At 39.7% G+C, this 18,737-nt stretch overlaps 1 protein-coding gene and 1 long non-coding RNA gene across 3 annotated transcripts; both read right to left on the bottom strand.

The window, feature by feature from the left end:
- Nucleotides 1-113: 113 nt before the first annotated feature.
- Nucleotides 114-6,618, bottom strand: LOC117295176 (probable tRNA pseudouridine synthase 1). Of its 2 annotated transcripts, none has more exons than XM_033777751.1 (8): nt 6,278-6,618; nt 4,802-4,943; nt 4,431-4,606; nt 3,430-3,511; nt 2,677-2,749; nt 2,164-2,303; nt 1,448-1,504; nt 114-1,097 (listed from the first exon to the last, which is right to left on the bottom strand). In XM_033777751.1, exons 1-8 carry the CDS (start codon nt 6,377-6,379, stop codon nt 934-936), a joined length of 936 nt encoding a protein of 311 aa, XP_033633642.1. In that variant the 5' UTR covers nt 6,380-6,618; the 3' UTR covers nt 114-933. The 2 variants fall into 2 exon arrangements, with proteins under 2 accessions (XP_033633642.1, XP_033633643.1); XM_033777752.1 differs by having other exon boundaries at nt 6,262-6,342.
- A 3,963-nt stretch (nt 6,619-10,581) lies between these two features.
- On the bottom strand, nt 10,582-13,078 carry LOC117294410. Its single transcript, XR_004519526.1, has 4 exons — nt 12,994-13,078; nt 12,218-12,339; nt 11,575-11,705; nt 10,582-10,680 (listed from the first exon to the last, which is right to left on the bottom strand). It is a non-coding gene; the product is annotated as an uncharacterized LOC117294410 (long non-coding RNA).
- Nucleotides 13,079-18,737: the final 5,659 nt, after the last annotated feature.

The following is an 18,737-nucleotide window of genomic DNA, read 5'->3' as shown; positions in this document are numbered from 1 at the left end:
GACTCGACTACAGCACTCATGTTTTCCTCATTGATATGTTGTCAGTGACCACAAACAAACAATTACAAACTCAAACTTTCTAAACATGAATCTAAAAAACATAAACTTTATTTCCTTTTTTACAACTCTTGAATTTCATTTGATTTTACCCATAAACTGATGTGCAAAGGACTATATATTCAGTTTGGGTCAAACCAAACACATGAAATAATTATTCTTCATCCTGATGCAAATTTAACATATATGAATCTCTTGAATTATTGGCAAGCTGGATGAACTTTTCACACAACAACAAAGGCACCATGCCTGCATAGTAACTCTACAAGGGGTTTTACAAGAAACACCTGGCACATGGGCACACAAAGTTGCTTGTTTAAAATGCTGCAAATGCATTCAAGCAAATACATTCTCAGCCTGGTAAATAACATTTGGTCTGTAACACCACCACAACGATCTTGAGTAAAGAAGGCTGGTCAATGGTTTCTTAACCGAAAGGTCTTAACCCAAAGAAATTCTCCACACTCAGAAGACTCGTCTAAAAAACCTTGCTCTTTGATTATCCTCGTAGCAAGCAACTGGAAATTTTGCCAGCGATTAACCTCCCATCAGTTTGAAGCCTCAGTTGTTGTCATGCATCGACTGTCTTTTGAGAAGCAACTAAGCTCCAAGTAGTCTTGGTCCACTGATGTCTCTATCTCAAACTTTAGTCTTCGGCCACAATATGTCACTATCTCATACTTTAGACAACCCAACACAGGGGGCCCTGTTCTTCATAAATTCCTTTTGATTGACGACTGTCTTTGGAAGCTGGAAATCGAACCAATAATATAGTAGAGGAGGGCAGAGCTAGCGGGCAACACAGCGCGCTGCCCATGGTAGCGAGGCCAAGAATAGATCCATGCAAAGGTCTTGAGACCAAGACTAAGCAATAAGTCACTCTAAGAGCCTCCCTGGTTGGATGGTTTCATCAAAGTCCGCAATAGCCTTACAAATGTTTTGAAATGTCCATTCCTCCTCTGTTTGTAAAACATGCTGGAGAGTGAATGGCCCTTGTTGAGTTCGTTCCAATTCCACTAGGTGTGCACATGTTCCCAGAACTAAAATTGAAAGAATAAAAAAACAGAATTATGCTCCCATATCGTGCTCAATATTGTTGGTACCATCGTGGTCAAGGAAGTTTGAATACACACAAGATTTTTAACTTCTTTCAGAAGCGGGTAACACAAACTATGTCACGTATGTACAAGTTTATGAAATTGTTTGCAGTAACAGCTTCTCAGTACCAGGCCACTCGGCAGTCTAGTGGTTTGAATATCTAGCCTAGAATGTGGGGAACGAGGGTTCGAATCCCAAACTGAATTTTTTTTCACAAGATTCAGGAAGTACCTAGTAGTATACAGTTCTTATCACAAATGCAAACCTATAACATAATATAAAAAGCACCAACCTTTTCCAAGGTCATGAATCAGTTGCCGTACATAGAAGCCCCCACCACAGTAAACATCTGGAGAAAAAAAAAATAGGGGGTTGAATAAAGAAGAATTGACAAGTGTGGGATTTGAACCGACGACATCCGGATTTAACTCTTCAATGTAACCTTTTTATTATTGGTCTGCATATTTTTTCAATATCTTCGTAGGGATGCCAGTCAGAAGCCATATGACCAATTAACCGCATGTAGCCAGGGATCCCACCAAGTTTACCATACAATACAACCTAGGAAGCTGCAGCCAGGGGACCACCTTAAAGGGATCTGATTGGCTATCTGCCTACGAGTACAAGTCATGGCAGAGGTCGCCCTACGCTCGCTAGATAAACAATGTGACAAAGTGGAGCTGAGAAAAGCAGCAGTTGAAAGTGAACAGGTGATGGCGGCGACTACAGGAACCTTTCTCAAACCTCGGCTTAGGCTCTGCCTCCAGGCTCCGTCTGATGTTCAAACTACCAACGCTTTGAAAGTACTTGCTGCTCCAAAAATGTATAGGACCAAAAGCTGGTTCACACTCGCAGCATTTCACTGTGAACGCAAGAGCCCAAGCTGCAGGCGGGGCCCAAGCCAGGGTTTGTGTTACCCATAATAATCTGAGGAGGGGGCCATGGACGCAAGACTGTGCCACATAATGATGATGCAAAAGACAACAACTGTGAATAATTAAGACTCACCCAGAGTGAAATATGGTGGTGAAAATTGGAGGCACTTGAGATTATGCACAGTGACTGGTCTTGCTGGTTTAGGCTGGTTGATTTCACCAGAGCGAGCTAGGTCAGACATCCTTACACCACCCATCTTCAAGGCAGAGTACCTGTTAAGATAAGAAATTTCCATATGACTACACAATGAGGTTTAGATTTTGTGAAAAACTTATATGTTGCTGGAAGTAAAGCACAATTTGACCTCTTTCTAAAACAACACCTAGCTCTTGTTTAATGGTTCTAGAAAACCTTAAGATGAGCAAACCCTGGTACCATTTTGCAATAAATATTCATTGAAAACTAGGAACAGTTTATCACCATCTCTTACGTCTGTTACCCCTTTCATAGTCTGTAAGAATGTAAGCATGGGTAGCACGTTTTGTGCCTAAATATGCCCTACTTTCGCTACCAGTGCATTGCAGTTTATACCCCCAGCCAGCCCCCAGAGAAAATTTATAAATAATATAAATATAAACCACTTACAAAGGCGGTACTTGCATTATATTGCCAACAAATCCTTCAAGCGAAGCTTCAACCATGTCCTGCGTTACATGCCCTACAAGAAAGTGATATAAAAAGAGTTGTAAGAGAGCTGGCCTCCAATATGGTAACATCCTAACCCTGTGGTAATGCACAGGGGACTGAAGATCTGCATGGTGCAAGTTCAATCACATAGAGAAGCATAGGTTCGAATCCCACCTGAGTAAATATGTATGTGTGTTTTGGAACTAAACACAGATTAATTAACTGGTAGAACCAACAAATATTGGTTATCTAAAGTGCAAATTTAGAATAGCACTCCAACATAATTACACCAGGAAAATCACAAGAACAAAATCTGTCGAAAAAGGTACACATTTACCCCTAAGTGAAGAGAAGCATTAGACCGATTGCGCGACCAATGCTTACATGTTATCACCTGGTTTATAGTGGGTGCTACATCATTGTAGCTTCTCAGGATTGGAATTTGAGCATGAATAAGTGTCAGACATAAAAATATTACCATTATGTGAATTTCCCAATTAGCCAAAACCTCTGAATTCTACTGTTACCATTTCACTTCGACTCTAATCAGCTATAATCAGTAATTTTATCGTTAACATTCACCCTTTAGTCCACTAATATTTACAGGATAGTTCTATGAAAGTATTTTATCTTTTGACTATTGTACACCGATCCTGTCGATTATGTTCTAAACCCAAAAATATCAGGACCATCACTAAAAATGTACTTTACCTAATGGCAACTGAAGTGTAACTTTGCCGAGTGCATCCTGTGTGTCTGTAGCTGAACCAAGACATCCGACTGCGTGGTAACGCTGTAACCCCAACCCCCAAAACAAACAAACAAACAAACAAGCAAACAAACAAAAACAAATATTAGTAACATAATTCTAAGGTTAAATTCCAAGGGCTCATTTTCATGGAGCTGCTCAAGTAGAAAATACTGCTTGGGTTTTTAAAAAGTCTGTCAATAAAATTTAAGAGTTTATTGAGAAGGGTTGGTAAAGAGTAGACAATCAACTTCAAAGGGCTGCTTATAGAGAATATTGCTGGAAAAAAATCTATGTGAATAAATTCAAAAGCTTATAGATTGTGATTGGTAGAGACCGACCAAATTCAAAGTAGGATTTAAAAACTTTACATTGTATGAGTAGAAGCGGTTGAGGTTTGTGGTAGCATCATGTGAAAATTTCTTTTAAAATAGTCTTGGTTCTGTAAAGAACCAGCTGTTGACAACTCAACGTTTCGATCAGTATGCTCTGATCCCCTTCAGGTGGACTCTGTTGCTGGATGCTGTCGAAAAGATTAACCGGTACTTGGGCTTGGCTCGATGGTGCAACAGCAACAGAGTCCAGCATCCTTCTGAAGATGATCAGAGCATACTGATCAAACTGTTGAGTCGTCAACCACCGGTTCTTCTCAGAAACAACACTACGCAAAACAATGTACACATGAGAAGAAGCATACAGGCCTGACAGGGTGCCACTGCAGTTCACTGCAACCCTATAACTTGATCCTGGCTACACGCTAGTTAGCGGTTGTATGACGACTGACTGCCCCCCCCCCTCAAACAAAGAAAATTACAAAATAGGGAGACTGCCAACATAGGGCTAGATAGCTCAGTTGGTCAAGTTAATCCAGTGGTTTTTGGTTTGAGTTCCATTCTAGTAAATTTTTCTAAGTTCAACCCCAAATCAAGTTAAGAGGGCATGAATGAACCTGCAATGCGTTTACCTTTCTCCCTTTCAGCATATTAGTCAGCATCTTTGTACCTCTCCCAACTCCAACCACCAAGACACCTGAGGCATTCATGTCCAACGTTCCACCATGTCCAATCCGAAGTTGCTTGGATGGCTGTGAGATTCCTTTCGTCTTGTGATGGCTGTGGTCCTGGTCTTGACGTTTTTGTTCTGTGAACCAACATTAAAAAAAAACGGTTAAACAACGGTTAAACAACCAATACTACACTGTGTCTTATTTATGACTTGTTTATCTCCTTACTTTTCATTAAAATACCAAGAACCTAATTAAGCAGTATCTGGTACCTCACATAAATTTGGGCCCTGAAATTTCAACAACTCTCAACAACATTGTAACTTTCTTACCACTGAAGAGGATTTGCTTAAGTCTGTTGACTAGGAAAGCTGAGGTAATTCCAGTTGGCTTATAGACAGCAAATAGGCCGTTCAAATCGGACACAAAACGCTGCTTACATGGGACACCACGCATTTTCAGGGACGGTCTTGCCTGCAATTAGAAAAATCAACAATCAGATAGCACCAGGATACCAACCTTTCATTAAACCAAACCATCCGACCTCCCAAGTCATATAAGAAATCATGCCGTTCACTCCTCATACATAAAGCATGCAGTCATAAGGTTTATTGCGATTCAGAACCGCAATGCGTTGTGGGTAGGCAGATGGGGCAGTTTGCTAAGCGGTGTATGTTGTCATGCACAACTTGCGCACGCATCGCCTATTATCTTTGTGTGGGTTGTTGATATTTTGCTATTCGTGATTAACCTTATTAAATAGACCTAAAAATAATCGTTTGCAAAGAAAGAGAAGCGATAGGTTCAAAATATAAACCTGGGAAATCGCTACAGGATTTGGCAAGTTTTTGTCTTTTTTCTTCAAAAATATTTTCTCAATGATGAGATGTTTTGAGTGTTCATTAGACATTGCAGATTAAGTTTATGCCCTTACAATTTGTGTCATGATTTATGAAAGTGGTAAAAATGGGCCAAATCTGGTGACAAGCTGTCGAAATTGTACGTGTTGGACTACTTCTAGAATCTATTAGGCTCCCCCGTGAGCGGGAAGCTTTATACTATAGTTTCTAGAAGTAGTGTTGGACTGACTGGAGTGGACCAGATTGTCATTTGTCACTCGAAAGAATCTCGTAACCCGGCAGCCGTCTGGAGGAGGGTTACGTTATCGCAACTACTATTTTGCCTAAGAAATAACCAAAAATGTCGTATGCTGGCGCATTCCCTACGAGCCACACGGCAATTTAAACCGGCTGAATGTGTTCACCTAGCTCTTACTTAGCTTGCCTGAGTGTTTTAAACATTTAAAGGCAGTGGACACTATGACTAGCCTTCACAGTTAATGTATGTGTCAAAACATAATGCATAAAATAACTAACCTGTGAAAATTTGAGCTCAATCGGTCATCAAAGTTGCGAGATAATAATGTAAGAAGAAAACACCCTTGTTGTGTGCGTTTAGATGGTTGATTTTGAGACCTCAAGTTCTAAATCTGAGGTCTCGAAATCAATTCAAATTCGCTGAAAAATACTTCTTTCTCGAAAACTATGGCTCTTCAGAAATCAGAGGGAGCCGTTTCTCACAATGTTTTATACTTACTTGACTTACCATCAACCTCTCCCCATTACTCGTCACCAAGAAAGGTTTTATAATTATACCAATAATTAATTTGAGTAATGACCAACAATAGTGTCCACTGCCTTTAAATAAAATAGTGAAACAAAATAAGATTTTAAAAAGAAACTTGTTACGATAGTTTTTAAATTTTATTCATTGTGCTAACCTAAACTGCTACCTTTATTTAGTCTTACCCCGACTCTAATTTCTTCGTTTTGTACACGGCAGCCATCGACCGGCCAAGCTTTGAAAGTCCACCGCCCACAGTTAACAAACGATGATATGGGTTGATTCATAAACGACTTTTGTGACCTTTTGCTCTGCTAAAAAATAGTTGTTTTTTAAAGTTTTTTATATACTGCGATACACATACGGACGTCATCGGTATACAGGGTACCATACAGTCTATATTCCTGGAAAGCGTGTTCAGAAAATAGAATACATACAGTACAGGGAGGTGACGAGTGCTTCATTTCGATACTTTCTGAAGGTGAACGAGAAATCTGACTCACCTTCAGAAAATGAGCAAGGAGACATTTTGAAACCTCCCTGTACTGTATGTGTTCTATTTTCTGACTACGCGGCTGACGCGGTAGTCTTGGTTCAAGACTCTCCTGTATGTGTCACAAGAGGGCGCGCTATGTTTCCGTTAAGCAATACTTTTTTTGTGCTTATACGGTGCTTACAGGCTTTATGGAATTGTGCCCCGTTTTTCAAACATGACAAAGAAAGTTTAAATAATTATGTTTTCCATCATATCCTGTAAACAATGTTGCCACACATCAAAAGTCACTGAATAATTAACAAGCTTGAGTCTTTTCTCTATTCAAGTTCTTATTTACTCTTTTATTATTTTAACAAAAGATATCTCATAGTACAGACATTCAACTTTTTACATGTTGCTTTTTACTTTTTTGGCAAATACATAGTGCCACGGGATGAAAAAAACAGAGAAAAACTCAATGACGAAAACCGCTGGAAAACCTTGAGGCTGCCAGCAAATTGTACCTATTTTAAGATTTGCTTTTTTATATCAACCAAATTTGTAATGTATAATTATAGCAATTATTACACAAACAACTTGTGTTGCTCTTCACTTTCTGGCAACTATACATAGTCCTACAAGATTAAGAACCAGAGTTACACCCAATGAGCAAAACCCCTCTGGAAAACCTTGTGACTGCCAGAAAATTGTAACTCTTTATGGTTTGCTTTTTGATATCAACCAAAATATTGTCTGATGATATTTTTCAAATAATTATATTAGCTGTGTTCTAAACTGAAGTTGCAAGCTAGACCTATATGGGCCTATATAGGCCTTCTTCTGGTAGCAATTTTCTAAATACCATCTCTTGTCCCTCCCCAAACCCTTTGGAATGCTTTTTGATCAGACACATTTTGCCTGCTATACAAATGCAACGCAGGAAAATAATATCATTACTATTAAGCAAGTACAACAAAGTATTAATAAAAGAGACATTAAATCAAAGTATTCCTGTAATTGAGTTCTGTCATAAGATAATTGCTGACCCATAATGTCAAAGATCAACACAGTGTACAATTGTGGGTTTTTCCCAGTTCATTCATGACACATATTGCATTCCAGTGGGATATCATTTGAAAGATATTGTCAAAAACTGTTTTATAAAAAGATAAGTTTATAATCTCATTTATGACTTGAGCTCATATAAAAGGGATGTAACACTCATTGAGCGAAAAAACTTGGGAAAACCTTGTGGCAGCCAGCAAATTGCACCTCTTTAATCAACCAAATTTGTAATTTGTATAGCATTATATTACACAAACAATTTGTTGCTCTCACTTTTTGGCAACTATATTATACATATAGTCCCACAGGATTAAAAACAAGAGTTAACACCCAATGAGCAAAAACCTCTGGAAAACCTTGTGGCTGCCAGAAAGTTGTAACTCTTCATGGTTTGCTGTTTGATATCAACTAAAATTGTCTGATATTTTTCAAATAATTATTTTAGCTGTGTTCTAAACTGATGTTGCCAGCTAGAATGACCCATATGGGCCTACAGACTTTCTTCTGGTAGCAATTTTCCAAATACCATCTCTTGTCCCTCCCCAAACCTTTTGGAATGCCTTTTCATCAGACACATTTTGCCTGCTATACAAATGCAACGCATGCAAATAATACAATTACTATTAAGTAAGTACAACAAAGTATTAATAAAAGAGAAATTAAACCAAAGTTTTCCTATAAATTGAGTTCTGTCACAAAATGAGATTGCTGACCCATAATTGCAAAGATCAACACAGTGTACACTTGTGGGTTTTTCCCAGTTCATTCATGACACATATTGCATCCCATTGGGATTTCATTTGAAAAATATTGTCAAAAACTGTTTTATAAAAAGATAAGTTTAATCTCATTTAGGATTTGAGCTCATATAAAAGGGACGTAACACTCATTGAGCGAAAACACTCAGGAAAAACCTTGTGGCAGCCAGCAAATTGTACCTCTTTCAAATTTTGTCATTTATATCAACCAAATTTGTAATTTGTATAGCATTATATTGCACAAACAACTTGTTACTTTTCACTTTTTGGCAACTATAATTTATACATAGTCCCACAGGTTTAAAAACCAGAGTTAACACCCAGTGAGCAAAACCCTCTGGAAACCCTTGTGGCTGCCAGAAAGTTGTAACTCTTTATGGTTTGCTTTTTGATATCTACCCAAAATTGTCTGATATCTTTCAAATAATTATATTAGCTGTGTTCTAAACTGCTGTTGCCAGCTAGAATGACCCATATGGGCCTACAGACTTTCTTCTGGTAGCAATTTTCCAAATACCATCTTTTGTCCCTCCCCAAACCCTTTGAAATGCTTTTTCTTCAGACACATTTTGAGCTAATATAAAAGGAATTGTACAACATTAATTTTAGAGAACAATAATCATTCCAGTCCTCTATTCAAGAACATCTTTCATATACCTCATAAATAGATTCCTTAATCTGATTGGTTAAAAGTGGAGCCATTAAAATAGCTGGGCCTCTTTTTTTCTGTCAGGATGATACTATAATTATACTGTGTGGGTGGACACAGCAATCGACTGCCCCAGAGTCGCAAGACACTGTGTTCAAAATCAAGGCCCCCCGCTGTGTCAGTTCTAGACTGCAAATAGCAGCTAACTATAGAGTCATACACCTGAGCAGTGATTCAGATGTATGAAACAATGAAAAACTAACCATCTTGTACTGTGATTTCAGAAAAACTTAAGTTTTTAAGTTTGCAGTATAATTGTTTTGTTAGAATTTACTTTACTCGTTGTCTTAATACAGTCCCAAATGGCCACATTCACCTTTTGAATTAGTCTCTTTTGGTTGTAGTAAAAATACCATTAGATTATTTGTTATCTTTTCTGAAATGTTCTTATCTACAATCACTATTTGGATTAAAGGAGAGAGGAGTGGTATTGATTAAAGGTCTTTGATCTCAAAATACCCTCTAAGGGAGCAAAAGTTTCACATTATTGGTTTAAATCAAAGTGCACCCCCCCCCCCCACCCAACACCACTGGACAGAAGGCTTTTTGACTCAATTGGTATTAACTTATAGTTATTAGTTACTAATAGTTACACTTCTTTACAAAGCTTAGGCCAATGTATGATTTTCCTATAATAGTTTAAAGGCACTGGACATTTTTGGTAATTGTCAAAAATCAGCTATCTCACTTGGTATATCCCAACTGCATATGCATGAAATGATTAATCTGTGAAAATATTGGTACATTTGGTCAACTGCAAGAAAATAAACACCCTTGTTGCACGAAATTTGTGCTCTATTAGATCCCTGAGAAAGAAACCATGCCTGAAGTCTTTCTCAGATTCAAATATTTTAGTGAGAAATTAACTTTTTCTCAAAAATTAACACCCACAGAGAGTTGTTCTTCACAATGTTTTATACTATCATCAGCTCTCCATTGCTCATTACCAAATAAGTTTATTATGCTAATTAATATTTTGAGTGTTTACTCAACATGTCCACTGCCTTTAACTGCACATTAAAGGGACACGTTGCCTTACATCGGGAGCTTTTGCCGGTAAAAAGTGCTTGAAACATTTTTTATGAGACAAAAGTGGTTGGAAATATGTTCAAAGAAGGATGTCTGTGTGGTTTCACTTTTGCTTTATGAGCTAACATGCGGCGGTGCACAATTTTGTTGAGTCAAAAAATAATTGTTCTACAAATTGGCGGACCATGTTAGCTCACAAAGTATAACTACACAACTACAAGGCCAATTTGTGTTCAATGATTTGTAAACCAAAATGCTCAATCGAGGGTAACATTTCTCTGTTTCCCCGGGGGTCTTTTCTGCCTTTCTTATGCAGTTTCCAAAAGGAAATAAAAAACCAGAAATGCATTTTTTTATCGGACAAATTTGAACATTTGTTGAAACATTTTTTTATTTTGTTTTACTTTTTGCATCTGCATACCGAATGGCAGATGGCAGAAAAGACCCTATGAAATTGGGTCCAGGTTTGTCCTTGAGCAGCGGTAAGCAACTGAGAAGATCAAGACGGCACTCTGTTCATCTTCTGGGAGATGATCTTGCAACTTGGAATCTCTGTAAAATAAATGGAGGAATAAGACAAGAGAACTTTGAGCCTGAAATTACAAGAAACAGTGAAATTTAAATAAATTTCAATAAACAACCCTAAAAGACTAAAAACTAGAATTTTGTTTTAAAAGGAATACAACCCAATACAGCAGTATGCAACACTTTTGAAAAGGTGAAACAACAAGTTTAAGTGAAGGTTAGGTTGTAAAAAAAAGGTTTCCTTTTCAAAAAACCCCAAACCCCAAACCATTTCAAAATAGGGATGAGGCGATCAAGCAAATGAGTCTTCTTTAGACCCTAATTAATTTGTTGTACATTTTTAAAGAGCATGATCACACTGCTTTAATACTGTTAAATCCCATGTTGATACCACTTTTGGTTCGAAAGTTGTGAAAGTAGAAACACCGAAGTATGCAAAAGGGGATTTTCTTTCAATGCTCATTCAAACCCCTTTTTTATGTTATTTATCAGAAGTAAGTTGCCCAAAATCAATTAAGACATTTGGGCTTTTGAATATAAACAAACATATTTTTGAAAACTGTACCCTTATTATTGGCCTGTTTTGACTTGTTTCATCATTCTGATATTTTCCGACAAATGAAGCATTTAGCGTGATAGCATCACATGGTGCATTCGATTAGCTTCTCAAGGTTGACCGTGCGGTGCTCATTCGGATGGGCCCCTGACATGAGCTAAACGAATGGTCACTCGTCCTCTCGTGGTGACGTCATGTACCTGGGGCCAGCCCCAAGTGACCCATTCCACAAGCAGGGCACTTGGGGCTGAACCGAGTGAGCCCCTGGAATGACGCCAAAGCTATTCGAATGTACCATGGGCACATCAGGGTTGACCTGAGGAAGCTATAATCAAACGCACCCACTGTTATATCTTTGGTTTTACCTTTATAGATCAAAGTACATTTATCATGTGCCACAAGAATGAAGACTCATCAACATCAGGGTCCCAGAGCACACCACCTCCTTAGAAAAATGAAATCATCCCAGCTCCTTTATGCATCTTGTATCAAACTCCTGAGAACAAAATGAGGTACTTTCTTAGATTGTTAAACATTGTATTTAAAAGCAAGGGCAGATCCAGGATTTTCCAAAACAGGCAGGCGTGGGTCTAATTTTGTGGCTCTGCTTACTGTAAGCAAACAATTTGCGCTTATGGTAGCTTACTTCAAGTATATTGAGCGTATTAGCAAGGAATGTTATGCTATGCCTGTGTGTTGGTGCTTGTGCAGTAAGCAGCGAAGTAGTCCTTCAAATTAAAAAAAGTACACAGGCATGTGGAAAAAAAACCATGGATTTTTATAAGTGGCGATTTTTGCAGTATTTTGTTTTAATATGCAGTACGAGAATATAAACATAAACTTTCACTTAATTAGATGCACTGCCGACTTCAAAATGTTAATTTGTAATAAGGTTAACTCGAGGTAAAGGGGGGATCCGCACCAGAAAAGGGCTTTCAAAAGAAGAGGATGTTCCAGGGTTAACAGAAAGGAAAAAACACACACACATGTTTCAATAAAGAATTTTACCTTCAAGGATCACAGCAGAATGCCTACATCCCACACATCATAGTCTCATCAAAGGCACCAACTCCTTGGGTGAATGGCATCATCTCAGTAACTGGTCCATAACGCTCCATGTCACCAAATTACTGTGAAATAAATGTAGATTTGGTTCATTTCAAGGCACTGGACACGTTGGTAATTGTCAAAGACCAGTAATCTCACTTGGTGTATACCAACATATGCAAATTACAAACCTGTGAAAATTTAGGCTCAATTGGTCCTAAAAGTCCAAGAAAATAATGAAAGAAAAAACACCCCTTTTCACAATGTTGTGTGCTTTCAGTTGCACATTTAAAGGCTTCAGCTGAAGTCTATTATTTTTTGAGTGAGAAACTACCTCTCTCTCAAAATCTAAGCTACTTCAGAGGGATTTGTTTCTCGCAATGTTTTATACTATCAAAAGCTCCCAATGCTTGTTACAAAATAAGCTTTTATATCGAGTATCCAGGGCCTTCAACTTCAAGTGAAAATGACTTTCCATAGTGGCAATCTTGCCTGTCCACAAATAAACTGACCACTCTTGTCTTAAATACATCAGCACATCTAGTAGCATCACTTATGAGAAGGCACGGTTTCACAAGAATCTCAACATCACACTGACAGAGTGCCACTTCCTTGGGGGAAGGTACATCATCTCAGCGACAGGTCATCCCAGCATCTCATGCCAAAGTGCTGTGGCATAATTAGGAATTGGTTAACTTAAAGACATATTCAAAAGTAAAGAAATGCTTAAATTTTACCTTCTACAGCTGAATAGCATCCTTCATGGCGAGGCAGGTGACACAAGAAGCCAAACTCATCAAAATCAGGTTGAATAGAGCATCAAGTTTTTGTTTCATTAAATTCACTGTGTGTCTGAAGGAGAACATTTGCATATTTTTTTTCAAGTTTCCATTTTGGGCAGAAGAGGAACTCTTGTAATCAGTGCTACACATATGCACCAAAGAGTTTAAACTTTTTTCAACAGAAACATGAAAAGAAAAAAACGAAGAAGAACGAGTTCTTGAAGGAGATTAGTCCCAAATTGATACCCTAGTTACTGAAGGAGAAATGGCCCAGTAGGTCTTGAGGTGAAGAAGGCCCATGATCGAGGAGAACTGTCGTCTTCTTATAGGCCAAAACCAGGCACTGACAGATGTTGAGCCAGGTAAGCCTGGGTGTAGTTTATTGTCATACTCCAGGACGGCATAGTTCCATCGGGGGGGGGGGGGGGGGGGGTTACTTAACGGTGTGTCTGAAGGAGAACATTTGCATTTTTTTTCCTTCAAGTTTCCATTTTGAGCAAAAGAGGTACTCTTGTAATCAGTGCTACACATATGCACCAAAGAGTTTAAACTTTTTGCAGCAGAAACATGAAAAGAAAAAAACGAAGAAGAATGAGTTCTTGAAGGAGGTTAGTCCCAAATTGATACCCTAGTTACTGAAGGAGAAATGGCCCAGTAGGTCTTGAGGTGAAGAAGGCCCATGATCGAGGAGAACTGTTGTCTTCTTCTAAAGGTACGGACCAGGCACTGACAGATGTTGAGCCAGGTAAGCCTGGGGTGTAGTTTATTGTCATACTCCAGGACACAGCATAGTTCCATTGGGGGGGGGGGGGTAACTTAACTGTGTGTCTGAAGGAGAACATTTGCATTCTTTTTTTTTCAAGTTTCCATTTTGAGCAAAAGAGGTACCTTGTAATCAGTGCTACACATATGCACCAAAGAGTTTAAACTTTTTGCAACAGAAACATGAAAGGAAAAAAACGAAGAAGAACGAGCTCTTGAAGGAGATTAGTCCCAAATTGATACCCTAGTTACTGAAGGAGAAAATGCCCGTAAGGTCTTGAGGTGAAGAAGGCCCATGATCGAGGAGAACTGTTGTCTTCTTCTAGGTGCGGACCAGGCACTGGCAGATGTTGAGCCAGGTAAGCCTGGGGTGTAGTTTATTGTCATACTCCAGGACACAGCATAGTTCCATGGGGGGGGGGGGTAACTTAACTGTGTGTCTGAAGGAGAACATTTCCTTTTTTTTTTTTCAAGTCTCCATTTTGAGCAAAAGACGTACTCTTGTAATCAGTGCTACAAATATGCACCAAAGAGTTTAAACTTTTTGCAACAGAAACATGAAAAGAAAAAAACGAAGAAGAACCAGTTCCTGAAGGAGACCATTAGTCCCGAATTGATACACTAGTGACTGAAGGAGAAAATGCCCGGTAGGTCTTGAGGTGAAGAAGGCCCATGATTAAGGAGAACTGTTGTCTTCTTCTAGGTGCGAACCAGGCACTGACAGATGTTGAGCCAGGTAAGCCTGGGGTGTAGTTTATTGTCATACTCCAGGACACAGCATAGTTCCATTGGGGGGGGGGGGGTAACTTAACTGTGTGTCTGAAGGAGAACATTTGCATTCTTTTTTTTTCAAGTTTCCATTTTGAGCAAAAGCGGTACTCTTGTAATCAGTGCTACACATATGCACCAAAGAGTTTAAACTTTTTGCAACAGAAACATGAAAAGAAAAAAGCGAAGAAGAACGAGCTCTTGAAGGAGATTAGTCCCAAATTGATACCCTAGTTACTGAAGGAGAAATGGCCCAGTAGGTCTTGAGGTGAAGAAGGCCCATGATCGAGGAGAACTGTTGTCTTCTTCTAGGTGCGGACCAGGCACTGGCAGATATTGAGCCAGGTAAGCCTGGGGTGTAGTTTATTGTCATACTCCAGGACACAGCATAGTTCCATTGGGGGGGGGGGGGTAACTTAACTGTGTGTCTGAAGGAGAACATTTGCATTTTTTTTTCTTCTAGTTTCCATTTTGAGCAAAAGAGGTACTCTTGTAATCAGTGCTACAAATATGCACCAAAGAGTTTAAACTTTTTGCAACAGAAACATGAAAAGAAAAAAACGAAGAAGAACCAGTTCCTGAAGGAGACCATTAGTCCCGAATTGATACACTAGTGACTGAAGGAGAAATGCCCAGGTAGGTCTTGAGGTGAAGAAGGCCCATGATCGGAGAACTGTTGTCTTCTTCTAGGTGCGAACCAGGCACTGACAGATGTTGAGCCAGGTAAGCCTGGGGTGTAGTTTATTGTCATACTCCAGGACACAGCATAGTTCCATTGGGGGGGGGGGGGGGTAACTTAACTGTGTGTCTGAAGGAGAACATTTGCATTCTTTTTTTTTCAAGTTTCCATTTTGAGCAAAAGAGGTACTCTTGTAATCAGTGCTACACATATGCACCAAAGAGTTTAAACTTTTTGCAACAGAAACATGAAAAGAAAAAAAACGAAGAAGAACGAGCTCTTGAAGGAGATTAGTCCCAAATTGATACCCTAGTTACTGAAGGAGAAATGGCCCAGTAGGTCTTGAGGTGAAGAAGGCCCATGATCGAGGAGAACTGTTGTCTTCTTCTAGGTGCGGACCAGGCACTGGCAGATATTGAGCCAGGTAAGCCTGGGGTGTAGTTTATTGTCATACTCCAGGACACAGCATAGTTCAATTGGGGGGGGGGGGGGGTAACTTAACTGTGTGTCTGAAGGAGAACATTTGCATTTTTTTTTCTTCTAGTTTCCATTTTGAGCAAAAGAGGTACTCTTGTAATCAGTGCTACAAATATGCACCAAAGAGTTTAAACTTTTTGCAACAGAAACATGAAAAGAAAAAAACGAAGAAGAACCAGTTCTTGAAGGAGATTAGTCCCGAATTGATACACTAGTGACTGAAGGAGAAAATGCCAGTAGGTCTTGAGGTGAAGAAGGCCCATGATCGAGGAGAACTGTTGTCTTCTTCTAGGTGCGGACCAGGCACTGGCAGATGTTGAGCCAGGTAAGCCTGGGGTGTAGTTTATTGTCATACTCCAGGACACAGCATAGTTCAATTGGGGGGGGGGGGGGGTAACTTAACTGTGTGTCTGAAGGAGAACATTTGCATTTTTTTTTCTTCAAGTTTCCATTTTGAGCAAAAGAGGTACTCTTGTAATCAGTGCTACACATAGGCACCAAAGAGTTTAAACTTTTTGCAACAGAAACATGAAAAGAAAAAAACGAAGAAGAACGAGCTCTTGAAGGAGATTAGTCCCAAATTGATACCCTAGTTACTGAAGGAGAAATGGCCCAGTAGGTCTTGAGGTGAAGAAGGCCCATGATCGAGGAGAACATCGTCTTCTTCTAGGCCCAAACCAGGCACTGACAGATGTTGAGCCAGGTGAGCCTGGGGTGTAGTTTACTGTCATACTCCAGGACAGCACAGTTCCATTGGGGGGGGGGGGGTAACTTAACTGTGTGTCTGAAGGAGAACATTTGCATTTTTTTTTCTTCAAGTTTCCATTTTGAGCAAAAGAGGTACTCTTGTAATCAGTGCTACACATATGCACCAAAGATTTTAAACTTTTTGCAACAGAAACATGAAAAGAAAAAAACGAAGAAGAACGAGCTCTTGAAGGAGATTAGTCCCAAATTGATACCCTAGTTACTGAAGGAGAAATGGCCCAGTAGGTCTTGAGGTGAAGAAGGCCCATGATCGAGAAGAACTGTTGTCTTCTTCTAGGTGCGGACCAGGCACTGGCAGATGTTGAGCCAGGTAAGCCTGGGGTGTAGTTTATTGTCATACTCCAGGACACAGCATAGTTCAATTGGGGGGGGGGGGGGGTAACTTAACTGTGTGTCTGAAGGAGAACATTTGCATTTTTTTTTCTTCAAGTTTCCATTTTGAGCAAAAGAGGTACTCTTGTAATCAGTGCTACAAATATGCACCAAAGAGTTTAAACTTTTTGCAACAGAAACATGAAAAGAAAAAAACGAAAAAGAACGAGCTCTTGAAGGAGATTAGTCCCAAATTGATACCCTAGTTACTGAAGGAGAAATGGCCCAGTAGGTCTTGAGGTGAAGAAGGCCCATGATCGAGGAGAACTGTTGTCTTCTTCTAGGTGCGGACCAGGCACTGGCAGATGTTGAGCCAGGTAAGCCTGGGGTGTAGTTTATTGTCATACTCCAGGACAGCACAGTTCCATTGGGGGGGGGGGGGGTAACTTAACTGTGTGTCTGAAGGAGAACATTTGCATTTTTTTTTCTTCAAGTTTCCATTTTGAGCAAAAGAGGTACTCTTGTAATCAGTGCTACAAATATGCACCAAAGAGTTTAAACTTTTTGCAACAGAAACATGAAAAGAAAAAAACGAAGAAGAACGAGCTCTTGAAGGAGATTAGTCCTAAATTGATACCGTAGTTACTGAAGGAGAAATGGCCCAGTAGGTCTTGAGGTGAAGAAGGCCCATGATCGAGGAGAACTGTCGTCTTCTTCTAGGTGCGAACCAGGCATGACAGATGTTGAGCCAGGTAAGCCGGGGGTGTAGTTATTGTCATACTCCAGACACGCATAGTTCCATTGGGGGGGGGGGGGTAACTTAACTGTGTGTCTGAAGGAGAACATTTGCATTTTTTTTCTTCAGTTTCCATTTTGAGCCAAAAGAGGTACTCTTGTATCAGTGCTACAATATGGCACCAAAGAGTTTAAACTTTTTGCAACAGCAACATGAAAAGCAAAAAACCGAGAAGAACGAGTTCTAGAAGCAGATTAGTCCCGAATTGATACCTAGTGATGAAGAGAAATGCCCGGTAGGTCTGTAGGTGAAGAAGGCCCATGATCGAGGAGAACTGTTGTCTTCTTCTAGGTGGGGGACCAGGCACTGGCAGATGTTGAGCCAGGTAAGCCTGGGGTGTAGTTATTGTCATACTCCAGGACACAGCATAGTTCAATTGGGGGGGGGGGGTAACTTAACTGTGTGTCTGAAGGAGAACATTTGCATTTTTTTTTCTTTAAGTTTCCATTTTGAGCAAAAGAGGTACTCTTGTAATCAGTGCTACAAATATGCACCAAAGAGTTTAAACTTTTTGCAACAGAAACATGAAAAGAAAAAAACGAAGAAGAACCAGTTCTTGAACGAGATTAGTCCCGAATTGATACACTAGTGACTGAAGGAGAAAATGCCCGGTAGGCCTTGAGGTGAAGAAGGCCCATGATCGAGGAGAACTGTTGTCTTCTTCTAGGTGCGGACCAGGCACTGGCAGATGTTGAGCCAGGTAAGCCTGGGGTGTAGTTTGTTGTCATACTCCAGGACACAGCATAGTTCAATTGGGGGGGGGGGGGGTAACTTAACTGTGTGTCTGAAGGAGAACAATTGCATTTTTTTTTCTTTAAGTTTCCATTTTGAGCAAAAGAGGTACTCTTGTAATCAGTGCTACACATATGCACCAAAGAGTTCTAACTTTTTGCAACAGAAACATAAAAAGAAAAAAACGAAGAAGAACGAGCTCTTGAAGGAGATTAGTCCCAAATTGATACCCTAGTTACTGAAGGAGAAATGGCCCAGTAGGTCTTGAGGTGAAGAAGGCCCATGATCGAGGAGAACTGTCGTCTTCTTGTAGGTCTGGACCAGGCACTGGCAGATGTTGAGCCAGGTAAGCCTGGGGTGTAGTTTATTGTCATACTCCAGGACACAGCATAGTTCAATTGGGGG

The sequence above is a fragment of the Asterias rubens genome, chromosome 9 (assembly GCF_902459465.1).
Source record: "Asterias rubens chromosome 9, eAstRub1.3, whole genome shotgun sequence".
NCBI lineage: Eukaryota > Metazoa > Echinodermata > Asteroidea > Forcipulatida > Asteriidae > Asterias > Asterias rubens.
This window is presented reverse-complemented; position numbering and strand designations above follow the sequence as displayed.